General features: G+C 43.8%; 1 protein-coding gene across 1 annotated transcript in view; it reads left to right on the forward strand.

The window, feature by feature from the left end:
- The window catches only part of OTULINL (OTU deubiquitinase with linear linkage specificity like), a 150115-nt gene that overhangs the window by 121812 nt on the left and 14721 nt on the right, over nucleotides 1-13582 (forward strand). Inside the window, exon 5 of the mRNA XM_069728916.1 lies at nucleotides 7974-8123. Within this exon, the coding sequence (XP_069585017.1) occupies nucleotides 7974-8123 (150 nt within the window). The remainder of the gene's footprint in view (nucleotides 1-7973; nucleotides 8124-13582) is intronic.

The raw sequence follows: 13582 nt of genomic DNA on the forward strand, positions 1-13582 counted from the left end.
CCCATCCTGTCATGTGCTGCACCCATCCTGCGTCTCCATCCTGTCATGTGCTGCACCCATCCTGCGTCCCCATCCTGTCATGTGCTGCACCCATCCTGCGCCCCCCATCCTGTCATGTGCTGCACCCATCCTGCGTCCCCATCCTGTCATGTGCTGCACCCATCCTGCGTCCCCATCCTGTCATGTGCTGCACCCATCCTGCGTCCCCATCCTGTCATGTGCTGCACCCATCCTGCGTCCCCATCCTGCGTCCCCATCCTGTCATGTGCTGCACCCATCCTGCATCCCCATCCTGGTATGTGCTGCACCCATCCTGCGTCCCCATCCTGCATCCCCATCCTGTCATGTGCTGCACCCATCCTGCATCCCCATCCTGTCATGTGCTGCACCCATCCTGCGTCCCCATCCTGTCATGTGCTGCACCCATCCTGCGCCCCCATCCTGTCATGTGCTGCACCCATCCTGCGTCCCCATCCTGTCATGTGCTGCACCCATCCTGCATCCCCATCCTGTCATGTGCTGCACCCATCCTGCGCCCCCATCCTGTCATGTGCTGCACCCATCCTGCGTCCCCATCCTGGTATGTGCTGCACCCATCCTGCGTCCCCATCCTGTCATGTGCTGCACCCATCCTGCGTCCCCATCCTGTCATGTGCTGCACCCATCCTGCGTCCCCATCCTGTCATGTGCTGCACCCATCCTGCGTCCCCATCCTGTCATGTGCTGCACCCATCCTGCGTCCCCATCCTGCATCCCCATCCTGTCATGTGCTGCACCCATCCTGCGTCCCCATCCTGGTATGTGCTGCACCCATCCTGCGTCCCCATCCTGTCATGTGCTGCACCCATCCTGCGTCCCCATCCTGGTATGTGCTGCACCCATCCTGCGTCCCCATCCTGTCATGTGCTGCACCCATCCTGCGTCCCCATCCTGTCATGTGCTGCACCCATCCTGCGTCCCCATCCTGGTATGTGCTGCACCCATCCTGCGTCCCCATCCTGCGTCCCCATCCTGGTATGTGCTGCACCCATCCTGCGTCCCCATCCTGCGTCCCCATCCTGGTATGTGCTGCAACCATCCTGCGTCCCCATCCTGGTATGTGCTGCACCCATCCTGCGTCCCCATCCTGGTATGTGCTGCAACCATCCTGCGTCCCCATCCTGGTATGTGCTGCAATTATCCTGCGTCCCCATCCTGCGTCCCCATCCTGGTATGTGCTGCAACCATCCTGCTTCCCCATCCTGCGTCCCCATCCTGGTATGTGCTGCACCCATCCGGGGGCCTGAGCAGGCGGGGACACCGGCGCGCTGTGGGGGTCAGGTGCCGGTATCGCCGCCAGCTCAGGCCCCCCAGCACTTACTATACTCACCTGTCTGTCTGTCACACCTGTTCAGTGTGAACGCATACCGCGATCTCCCGGGAGCGTCACTCTGTGAGGCCCAGACTGCGCCGGCACTTGCGCAGTCTATAAAGGCATCAGACAGAGTGACGCTCCCAGCGTTATATTATAGATTTGCTACTTTTGTTTTATGTATTTTCCCCCTTATTTGATGCGATTTTTGGGTCATATATAACAAATCTATATGTTGTCTCTCCACCTGTTTACAGGTGTTCCTACTTTCCCATTTCTTTTCTTCCCGTCCTACCTCTTAAATGTTTTATATATAAGGTATCTAATACAGTGTGTGTATCGTCACCGCTTTCATTTACCCATTCTGTACATACCAATCTTTTTTACTTTTCTTCTTTCCTTTAATTTTTAATTTTTCCCTTTTCACAATTTTCCTTAATAAACCATATTTTTCTTCCCCTTTTTCATTCTTAACCCTTTCCACCCTTTATTTTGCCTATATCTTTCATCCCTTTAAATTAAGCTTTTTTTGCTTTTGTTCTTGTTTGCATCTGTTACTGTGTATTTATAATTTGTCTCCCCCATATTTCTTTACCCCATTTACCGTATTTTTCGGATCATAAGGCACCCCGAATTATAAGATGCACCCCAAATTTTGAGGAGAAAAATAGAAAACAATCTTTTTTTTAATAAAATGGTTGTGCTTCTTATAATCCATGCGTCTGATTGCTTACCGAGGGTGGTGGCTGCGGTGGAATGGGGTCCAAAGGTCACTGCTGGAGAAGGCAGGAGTGGGGTGATGCTGCAAGCCGCAGGCTGGGATGAGGAGGTGTTCCGATGTGTGACGCGCCACTTCAGGTGTCCAGTGCTGCTGCTTGTGTCCAGCACTGCTGGGTGCCTGGCGATGCAGTGGGGGTGTCCGGTACTGTAGTGGGTGTTTCCGGTGCTGTGTGGGGCTCTGCCGACATATTGTGAAGTGCCAGAGGCCCCCGCAGTTCAATGGTTTCCTGTGCAGTGGACTCCGGGAAAATGGCCACCGGGGGCGGAGCATGCACAGATGGAGATCTCTGCACCAAGATCCCAGGAGATGAGACCTGTGAATCCATACGCTTATCTCTAGTCCCAGATACAGCGGACAGTGTCAGATTTTGGTGTGTGCCGATCCAGTCTTGGGAGTCTTCTGAATTTCCCTCACTGCCACTGCTCCTCGGACAACTCCTCCTGCCGGGAAATGGGTAGCCACTAGTGATGAGCGAATATACTCGGTACTCGAGATTTCCTGAGCATGGTCGGGGGTCCTCTGAGTATTTCTAAGTGCTCGGAGAATTAGTTTTCAGCACTGCAGCTTAATGATTTACATCTGTTAGCCAGCATAAGTACATGTGGGGATTCCCTAGCAAACAGGCAACCTCCACACATACTTATGCTGGCTATTAGATGTAAATCATTCAGCTGCGGTGCTGAAAACTAAATCTCCGAGCACTAAAAAATACTTGTAGGACCCCCGAGCGTGCTCCAGAAATCTTGAGTACCGAGTATATTCGCTCATCACTTGTAGCCACAGCGCGCATAGCTCCCGAACAGCTGAAATACATACTACTGACTAGGCCTACAAATTGTCTGATAGTCTGATAGAAGGAACCAAGACTGAAAATGTTCATTCAAAACTTGATGTGCAAAAAATGCCAAAAAATGCAATGTCCTTCATTGCAGATGGCATTTTCTTTACAAGCAATGTAAAAAAACCCTATTACAAACAGTATTACACAGGCCTGCAGCTACTATGTGGTTGGAGATGTTACCATTAGCAAGCACTTAATATGTGTTTTTCTGCATGACTGATACATTTACTGTACTGTGAAATGGCATTCTTCAGCCCCTGTAATCATGTGTCACCGGTGATAAGTCTGAGAACTTCAATATTTGTGTTTTAATCAATAACATAAGTTTGTTAGGTTTGTGGTATTATGTGATGGAGTTTTTCAGGTAAATGTAATCAATATGCAAATCTGGCATTGTTTAGAGATGGTATAAGGTTGGGGCATAGCTGATCTTCTTGCAGAAACCATCAGTATTTGTATCAAGCCCTGAAATGTTGCTATTGGGATTCCAGAGTAGCAGCTGCCAAATCACAAATATCATTAATGGCATATAGTAGATGAAGAACACAGTTGTTAATACTGCATTCAGCTCCAAAAACCACTAAGTTAGTTTTTTGTATGAACAATAATACCAGCTTCAGCTCTGTGCAAAATTAAGGACGTAATCAAGTTGTTATATCGCTACTGGAGAGAGGATAGGGCGGCAATTAGCTTCCTCAGAGAGAAAGAGGACTTGTATTTTACCGCCACCTATTGGTCAGTATCGGTCCTCACAGGAGGCTTGCCATAACTGGAGAATGCAGTCACATTTCTGTTGTGTGTCATACTCAATGTAATGGTCGTTGAGAGACTGCACATGGATGTACTGTAACTCCCAATAGTGCTAGAAGTTTTACTAGTCAGGAAGAGAAATGTACTTGAGTCATAGAAATGTCAATAAATCAATATATTAATAAAGTAACATGATTTATATATGTTTATTAATATTGCTTTATTTTATATTACGGTACTTTAAGATGTGATATACCTTTTGTAATACAGAATAAATGTATATCACTATGATGACTGCAGTTTACTGACTATTTTTCATAGTTAGGATTGTAATGCAATGATCATTGTGTTGTAAGCTGTTTACAGACCATGGACTTTGCCATAAAATAATACTAAGAAAATGTCTGGAAAATCTTACTAGGACAGCTAAACTTTATATGACGTTACTCAGAATCACTTCAAAAGATGGCAGCTGTGTACTGACTACTATTTAAAACAAGTTTATATGTGAAGGTTGTTTCCCCGCCTATCCCCACCCTCTTTAGCTTGACTTATAGCTTACTATCTGTGTGATGTCAAGAATAAGGCAAGGAAATTAGTCAGTGAGCTATCAATCAAGCTAAAGAGGCTGGTGCTAGGTGGGCAACACCCTCAGAGCTATTAATACTTCATTTGCACAAAAAATTAAATAAGTTATTTCTCAGGACTGCAACAACAGACAGGAGATACAAACGAGTGAATGAATTTACCATATTTTTTGGACTATAAGAATCACCGGACTATATGACACACCTAGGTTTTAGAGGACAAAAATAGAATACATGGTCCCCTCATCCCCATTCTGGTATACATGGACCCCTCATCAACATCCTGGTATACATGGTTCTCTCATTCCCATCTTAGTATACAAGGTCCACTCTTCCCCAATCCTGGTATACATAGTCCCCATCGGCATAGTAACCAGAGGTCTCCTTGAGACCTCTATGGTTGCTGATGCCGGCTTGCTGTGAGCGCCATCCTGTGGTCGGCGCTCATAGCAAGCCTGTAATTAAGCTACATCTGATGATCGCTGCTATGTAGCAGAGTCAAACAGGCTATGCCAGCTTCTAGCCTCCTGTCACGATTCTCACCGTGACCGTGACCCCCACGTCACAGATTGGAGTGACTTTAGGCCAACAGACGGCTATCACATGTACAGGGGGGCTTATCTTAGTTATCCCTCCACTCCACAATGTGATTAAAAAACACACACAAGGCTATTGACCTCTTAGTTTACAGCAGGGGCTTATTCTAGGTATCCCACTGCTCTGCAATATACCACGAACTGCAGGGATTTATGTATATCCCGCTTACAGTTCCCCTTGAAACTTGCAGCTCTCTGGTGCCCCCCTTACTCTCAGGTCAGATTAGGTACTGCACCTGGGGTAATTAGTCACCACAAAGGCTGCCTGCTATGTACTGGCTATTGGGCACGCTGCAGCGACGCGATAAACTACTCCCACTCAGGCAGGAACAATAATTATCAACGCCGCAGTCGCTACAACGACACCCAAAGGCCTGCACACGGTAAGCTGCCACCAGCTTCGATTAAACGGGTCCGAAGCTAACCCAAAACAGTAGCGTAATTCCCTTCAGAAGACTTAGGGTATGTTTTAGAACAGGAAGAACAAAAACTAGTAATTTATATATTTTACTCCGTTAAAATTAAGGCAGTGTTTATAAAAGATGTTACAATATGAGACAATTGAAAATATGTACAAGGTAATTATAAAAATAACAGGGGTTAAATGAGAAATAACACTTACATGTGCTCAGAGCATTGCAGGCAACCAGGCTAGTGGAGTTTCCATCTGTCCCATTAGGACTTCTGGTTAGGAACATCTCTTCAAGTCAGACTCACATAGGCTCCAGCAGACAGACTCTCTGCTGGGGTCTGGCCAAAAACTTATAAACTCCAGTCTGTGACATCACAGAAAGGGCTAGCTTTCCCAGACCCTCCTACCTCTTCAGTGTAACTAAATGTAACCTAAATTTGTCTAATGCCTGTAACTCCGCTACAGAACATGTCATAGTCGTAACAAACCCAGCATTCATCTCGTATTAACATTGGCATTCTAATGAGATCAAATATGTCCTATTTGTGATGCATAATTACATAGAAATCCCTACTTTTTTACCTGATGGAGTTAGAAGCTCATGTTTAGAGTGGTTGACAGATCCGCCGAGGGACGTAAAGAATATGTATTTTTCCTTTTTCTAGCCTAACTCATTAGCCCAATATCTTATCATATTAGAACAAAGACTCTCATGGATTCTGGAAGCTTCTAAACCAGTTTCAGCTAGTACACTTTCCACTGCAGCTATGTCAGTCGTAAATACCTTTCTTCAATAAAACTCCCCCACATGCATTGACAAGACATGCTCTTGCCTGAGTGAAAGGGAAGGGGGGGGGGAGGGGGGGTTTAGCCCACAGCCTGGCTAACAAGAGAAACTAAACTTATATAATATTTCATACAATATCGTGACACCTCCCATGGAGGCTATTGAAGCATGGCAAAAGTAAAAAAAAAGTTTAAAAAAATATGAAATAAATAAATAACATTTCACCCCATTCAAAATAAAACAATAAAAATAAAATCAAATATACACATATTTGGTATCGCCGCGTCCAGAATCGCCCGATCAATAAAAAAAGAATTAACCTGATCGCTAAACAGCGTAGCGAAAAAAAAAATTCAAAAAGCCAAAATTACGTTTTTTTTTGGTCGCCGCAACATTGAATTAAAATGCAATAACGGGCGATCAAAAGAACATATCTGCACCAAAATGGTATCACTAAAAACATCAGCTCAGCATGCAAAAAAAAATAAGCCTTCACCCGACCCCAGATCATGAAAAATGGAGACGCTACAGGTATCGGAAAATGGTTCAATTTTTTTTTTTTAGCAAAGTTTGGAATTTTTTTTCACCACTTAGATAAAAAATAACCTAGACATGTTTGGTGTCAATGAACTCGTAATGGCCTGGAGAATCATAATGGCCGGTTAGTTTTAGCATTTAGTGAACCTAGCAAAAAAGCCAAACAAAAAACACGCATGGGATTGCACTTTTTTTTGCAATTTCACTGCACTTGGAATTTTTTTCCCAATTTCTAATACACGTCATGGTAAAACCAATGATGTTGTTCAAAATTACAAGTCATCCCGCAAAAAAATAAGCCCTTACATGGCCATATTAACAGAAAAATAAAAAAGCTATGGCTCTGGGAAGGAGGGGAGCGAAAAACTAACACAGAAAAACGGAAAATCCCAAGGTCATGAAGGGGGTTAAACCTTGTCCCTTTGAACTGTGGATAAGAAGTCGGATCAACTTCTTCCTTCCCTATATAATATGACCAAATAAAGGACGAGTATAGAGCTTTTTCTAAAGCAGGGATCCCAAACCTGTGGCTCTGGAGCCACATGTGGCTTGTGAACCCATCCTGTGGCTCTCGACTGTCTGCCAGCTTAATGCATTAGCATCGTGTTTAGCAAAAAGTTATGAAGAGAAAGTCTCCTTGGTGTGATTTCTGTAGTAAAGGTTTTGGCTGTCATACTGATAATGGGGTTCTGGGTGTCACTACTGTGCAGGGGCAGGAGCTGAATGTCACTGTTTGGGGAGGCACTGGATGTGGCTCGAAACCCTCTCTGAGATTTATGTGACTCTTGAAGTAAGAAAGGTTGGGGATTGCTGTTCTAAAGAGATAATTTACTAGAGAATGACATAGTGGCTTCCGAAGGGTTAGTCTAAATTTCTCAGTGCATATACACGCAGAACTTTATAATTTACACAATGAAGAAAAGACTAACAGGATTTACTGCCATGGCTTCCATCAACAAGAACTCATTGTAATGGTTATATTTTATTACTAATGTAAGTCCAAATCCACACCTGACAAAAATCTACTGCAGGATTTTATATTGCCTACCATGAACAGTGATGTATATTAGCATGTCTCTGATATTGCAGCTTACAACAGTTTAATTCAGTTTTCAAATAAATGGCAATGTACCCACAGATAGGCAATGCAAATTACAGTCCTCAGAACCTACACTCATTATTTACTTTTCATCTTCTGGGTTAACTTTTAACTGCAATCACTAGACTTTTAATATACTGTATATGTGTATTATGTATACCAGCAATAGGTGATCTTGAATAGATTAAAATCTTGACATGTTAAAGTCTGACATTACTGCGTTCTGTTATAGGCCTATGAAGATGTGTACTGGAAACATAATATCAAGACTTTACAACCAGTAAAGGAGGATAACTACTGTATGCTGAGAGCTGTGACGTTCCAGGTTTTCAGTCAAGCAATTCCTTTCCCTGCCTGGATGAAGGAGAAAGATATCCTAAAGGTGCTCTATACTCTATACTGAGTACTGTATATAATCATTTTAATAATTATCTATTCTGTAGAAGAAACTTTTGAATCTGCAAGCATCTCTATCAGAAATGCTTGCAATTTCAGTTTTTCTGTTTAACCAAAAAAGATTTAATTTTTGCAACATTTTTGAAGTTTTTGATACAAAAATAAATGACTCACTCCATAATAGATTTTACTGAATAACAGGATACAATTTTTTTTCTTAACATCAAATGCCAGGTAATGTTGAATTGATTATTTTATATCACACAGGAAACATTATTTTACACAAAGTGCTTCATACATGAACAAAGTATTAATAAATGTGTCGGTGCTGCCCATTACAAATAATCACATTGCTTAATTTTCTACTCCATACAAAACAAATCAGTGATCTGATTTTAGTTATTGATCGGAGTGGCTGTAATTGACACTTAGGGTATATGCACACGTTCAGGAATTCCAGCACTTTGTGTAATGCAAAGGAAATCTTGAAAACACGCATGGTCTGAGGCCCTCAAGGAATGCAGTTTGACACCCCTGCTGTACAGTGAGTGTGTATTGGAAGGCGAACCGTGATTGCAGGATATTGACTGAATTGCAGAAGTGGCTGCTTGGATCCCAGACACAATTAGTACGCCCTTGTTGCCCTGGAAAGTGCAATAGAGTAAAGGGAAAGCTCAGTTTTAGCAAATACGGAGCCAAGAGTCCAGGATGATATAGCTGTCAATTTGTTGGGTCCCTGAGACACCAAAGGAGAAGTTGGGACTGAGGCGACATGTAGGTTAGTCAGAGAAGTGTGTGACAGAGTCACTCGCACATTGTATGAAGGGAGATACGTGTCACTGCACATACTACAGTCAGTGATGTAGAACCGTATTGTTTATATCACCAGCACACTAAGTGCTGAGAGGATTAATGTTAAAGTTACAATGTGCTGGTTTTATGTGAGCTCCCATAGCTTGTGAGGGAGGTTGCTCACCATATCTCCTCTTGCAGAGCCGACACCGGCATGTATACTAGCAGGACCGTCGGTGATGTCACGTTCATGTGATCATCACATGGTCCTGGTTAAATACCTCAACATGAGAGACAGTTCGGATGGTGTATTGGGAGAGGAAGCAATCCCACGTGGCTCCAGGAGGAGCGGAGGACATTGCCAGGTGTTTGCAAGCAGAACTCTGGACTCTGATGAACTTTGTTTGTTTTGTTGTCCATTAAGCCAGGAAGGCTCTGCTTTTGTCTTCCTGAACCCTGCCTTGGTTTATGCTGACTTTAATAAACTACAAATAATACAAAACCCGGCACTCAACTTTGTGGTGTGAAGAAACGAAAGATTTATTATCCCAAATCAGAAAACGTTTCGGTCCCACAACTGGACCTTCATCAGTAACGTTTACTGGGACAATATATAGATTCAAGTGGCTATATGGCCTGCCCGGAGGTAGCTACCAATATAGTATTGGATATCCAGAGAGAAAAGTTACAGCCTATATGGGTGCTGTCATCGCGGCGTCCACCGCTGAATAGCAAGTCTTGCTATTCAGCGGTGGACGCCGCGATGACAGCACCCATATAGGCTGTAACTTTTCTCTCTGGATATCCAATACTATATTGGTAGCTACCTCCGGGCAGGCCATATAGCCACTTGAATCTATATATTGTCCCAGTAAACGTTACTGATGAAGGTCCAGTTGTGGGACCGAAACGTTTTCTGATTTGGGATAATAAATCTTTCGTTTCTTCACACCACAAAGTTGAGTGCCGGGTTTTGTATTATTTGCTGATTACGGTTTGGGAACCTACCCGTGCACCTCATACGGTTGTGCACACGTGTTTCTAACGACTTTAATAAACTAGCAGGTGTTTCACTATCAAAGTGTTCCTGTGTCTACCTAGAGGAGCTGCTAAGCATGTCAACCCCTCACAAGTGATAATGAATGAAGACCAGGTCACAAGTACTTAGAAGTGGAGTGGGAACAGAAGAGAGCAATGATATATAAAAGTATGGAGAGCTCAGATCATGTGCTACCACGTGCAACTACTACTAAGATTTGAACCAGCTGCATATCTTTCATCAAGTTCCATGAACAAACGATAAAGACATCACAAGTAAGGCCGGTTTCACACGTCCAGATAATTCCAGTACCGTATAAAATCGGTACTGGAGTTATCCGTGTCCGTGTGTCCGTGTGCTCACGTGGCACATCAGTGTGGCACACGTGCGGCACATATGTGCCGCCCGTGTGCCCACTGGGTACCACACGCACTGTGCAGGAGACAGCGCTAAAGTTTAGCGCTGTCCCCTGCATCGTGCTGAATCCGCGATTCATACCTTCCCTGCAGCAGCGTTTGCTGCAGGGAAGATATGAATAATAGTGTTTAAAATAAAGATCTATCTGAAAATACTCCCCCCCGTTGTTCTGAAAATACTCACCCGCCTCCCTCGTTGGCTGTCGCTGCTTCCTGGTCTGGCCGCATCTTCTCCTGTATGCGGTCGCGTGGGGCCGCCGATTACAGTAATGAATATGCGGCTCCACCCCTATGGGAGGTGGAGCCGCATATTCATTACTGTAAATGAGCGGCCCCACGTGACCGCATACAGGAGAAGATGTGACCAGACCAGGAAGCAGCGACAGCCAACGAGGGAGGCGGCTGAGTATTTTCAGAACAACGGGGGGGGGGGTGCACAGGGGGTGGGGGGGCGCACAGGGGGTGGGAGGGCGGGGGACAGATAGATCTTTATTTTAAACACTATTGTTCATATCTTCCCTGCAGCAAAGAAGAAAAGCATTACTGCAATAAGTCACACACCTACAATAATAAACAGCAATAAACGTAAAATACAAGCTGATTTTATTGACAGTTCAAAAGAAAACACACCACAAACAATAAAAACATAATTAAAAACATATAAGCACCATCAAAGACACTCAGGAAAAACGGACCATAGCTCAGTGTAATAAAGTGACCCAAAATTAACCCAATGGCTCATGGGGTATAGCGACAAAGTATGTATATATGAATACAAATATGAATATAAATAGCGGGACAGTGCCAAGATTAGTTTGCCAAAGCGCACACACAGTGCCAAGCAAACAAAAATAATAATAATAGATGATAGGCACAAAGAATGTCCCAGACAATGGTGAACCACGGTGAGCCAAAGGAAAAAAAAAAAAAGGCTAATGGGTCACCTATACATGATAATATCACTGGGTCACAAAAAATAGACAGGAGAGAAAACCTCCCAAACAAATACAACCTGGTGGAGTGATGCCCCACGCGTATCGCCCGGCGATTACGTCCCACAAGCTCGTAATCATTGACGCTGATCTCTCCTTCAAACCACATATCCAAGCCCTTTCCACTTCCTGCCGACTTCAACTCAAAAATATTTCACAAATCCGTACATTCCTCAACCAAGAATCTGCAAAAACCCTAGTGCATGCCCTCATCATCTCTCGCCATGACTACTGCAACCTCCTGCTCTGTGGCCTCCCCTCTAACACTCTCGCACCCCTCCAATCTATTCTAAACTCTGCTGCCCGACTAATTCACCTGTCCCCCCGCTATTCCCCAGCCTCTCCCCTCTGTCAATCCCTTCACTGGCTCCCCATTGCCCAGAGACTCCAGTACAAAACCCTATCCACGACGTACAAAGCCATCCACAACCTGTCTCCTCCATACATCTGTGACCTCGTCTCCTGGTACTTATCTACACGCAACCTCCGATCCTCACAAGATCTCCTTCTCCCCTCTTATCTCCACTTCCCACAATCGTATACAAGATTTCTCTCGCGTATCACCCCTACTCTGGAACCCTCAACCACAACACATCAGACTCTCGCCTACCATCAAAACCTTCAAAAAGAGCCTGAAGACCCACCTCTTCTGACAAGCCTACAACCTGCAGTAACCACCGATCGACCAAACCGCTGCATGACCAACTCGATCCTCGCCTACTGTATTCTCACCCATCCCTTGTAGATTGTGAGCCTTCGCGGGCAGGGTCCTCTCCTCCTGTACCAGTTATGACTTGTATTGTTTAAGATTATTGTACTTGTTTTTATTATGTATACCCCTCCTCACATGTAAAGCGCCATGGAATAAATGGTGCTATAATAATAAATAATAATAATAATACATAGGCCGCACAAAACAATGCCTTATGGAGCATATCAAGGAGAATTTTAAAAACATTCAAAAAGGATTTGTAGGACACCCCCTTTCACGACATTTCAAGGACAAACACAATCAGTCCTTGAGGAATGTCTATTTTTGTGGTATTCAGATCGTTTCCCAAAACCAAAGAGGGGGCGATTTTCTTAAAAAATGTCCAGAGTGAATCCCAGTGGATTTTCACTCTGGACAGTTTGGCCCCTAAAGGCCTTAACTATGAGCTGGAACTATATGCGTTCTAATACTAGTGGGTTTGGGACTCATGGTCAGTTTTGTATATAAAAATACAAACAAATCCGAAGAAATTTCAAAGTAATTTTGGAGGATTTTTTATAAAAGAGTTTTTGAATAGTTTTTTGGAGAAAAATTGTAAAAAACTTTAAGAAAAAATAATATTTTTTAGGAAAATTTAAAAAAAAGTTTTTTGAGGAAATTGAAAAAAAAAGTTTTTTTTATAAAAGTACCTATTGGAGGACCTGTTTAGGGGAGTCCAACAAGTGAGGTCGGTTTCACAGATCTGGATACTGCCAATCCAGGTAACATGTGAGTTTATTAGGTCACATATGTTAATCCATTTTACGTATAAAAACAAATTTATACATGAGCATATTTTAAATCTTATAAATTAATAAAGGTCACATATGTTAATCCATTTTACGTATAAAAACAATTTTACACATGAGCATATTTTACATTTTATAGATTAATAAAGGTATTAATTTTAAAGTTTTCTCCCTTCCCCCTTCCATTCACTCCTAATTTTTCCCTGCAGCAATTTCGCATTTTTTAAAATGTTTTTAAGTCCATGTGTACTATCAGCATTTAATTGTGTTCACATCCTATGCAGGCTATTTATGATAAGAATATAGTGGAGGGCATACCAGTAAACGGGTATTATCCTGCACACAAACCGGCACTAAGATTGATCCATGCACGGCTGCAGCCAGTTTCTATCCGGCACATTTGGTGTTACCAGGTCAGGTACATGGGTCGGCTATCGTATATCTAGCAAACGTCAGTGAAGGGGCAGTAACCCTGACGAAGAGGGACGAAGTCCCTCGAAACGCGTTGGTTGTATTTTGCCCAAGCAAGGCTCCGTAAGCCTCGTGATGTCACACGCTGCCAAGCACTGTCAGCCATTTTTTACAGCCGCGCATCCAGGGACGCCACCGGCCGGGGCGCTTCTGGCTCTGCGCGACTTTATCTGTTTCCGCCGCCAGGGTACTGAAGTATCCTGCACTGCAGCACCTACGGTTCACCTAACCAATC

This window comes from Ranitomeya imitator, chromosome 6 (genome assembly GCF_032444005.1).
Source record: "Ranitomeya imitator isolate aRanImi1 chromosome 6, aRanImi1.pri, whole genome shotgun sequence".
Classification (NCBI taxonomy): Eukaryota; Metazoa; Chordata; class Amphibia; order Anura; family Dendrobatidae; genus Ranitomeya; species Ranitomeya imitator.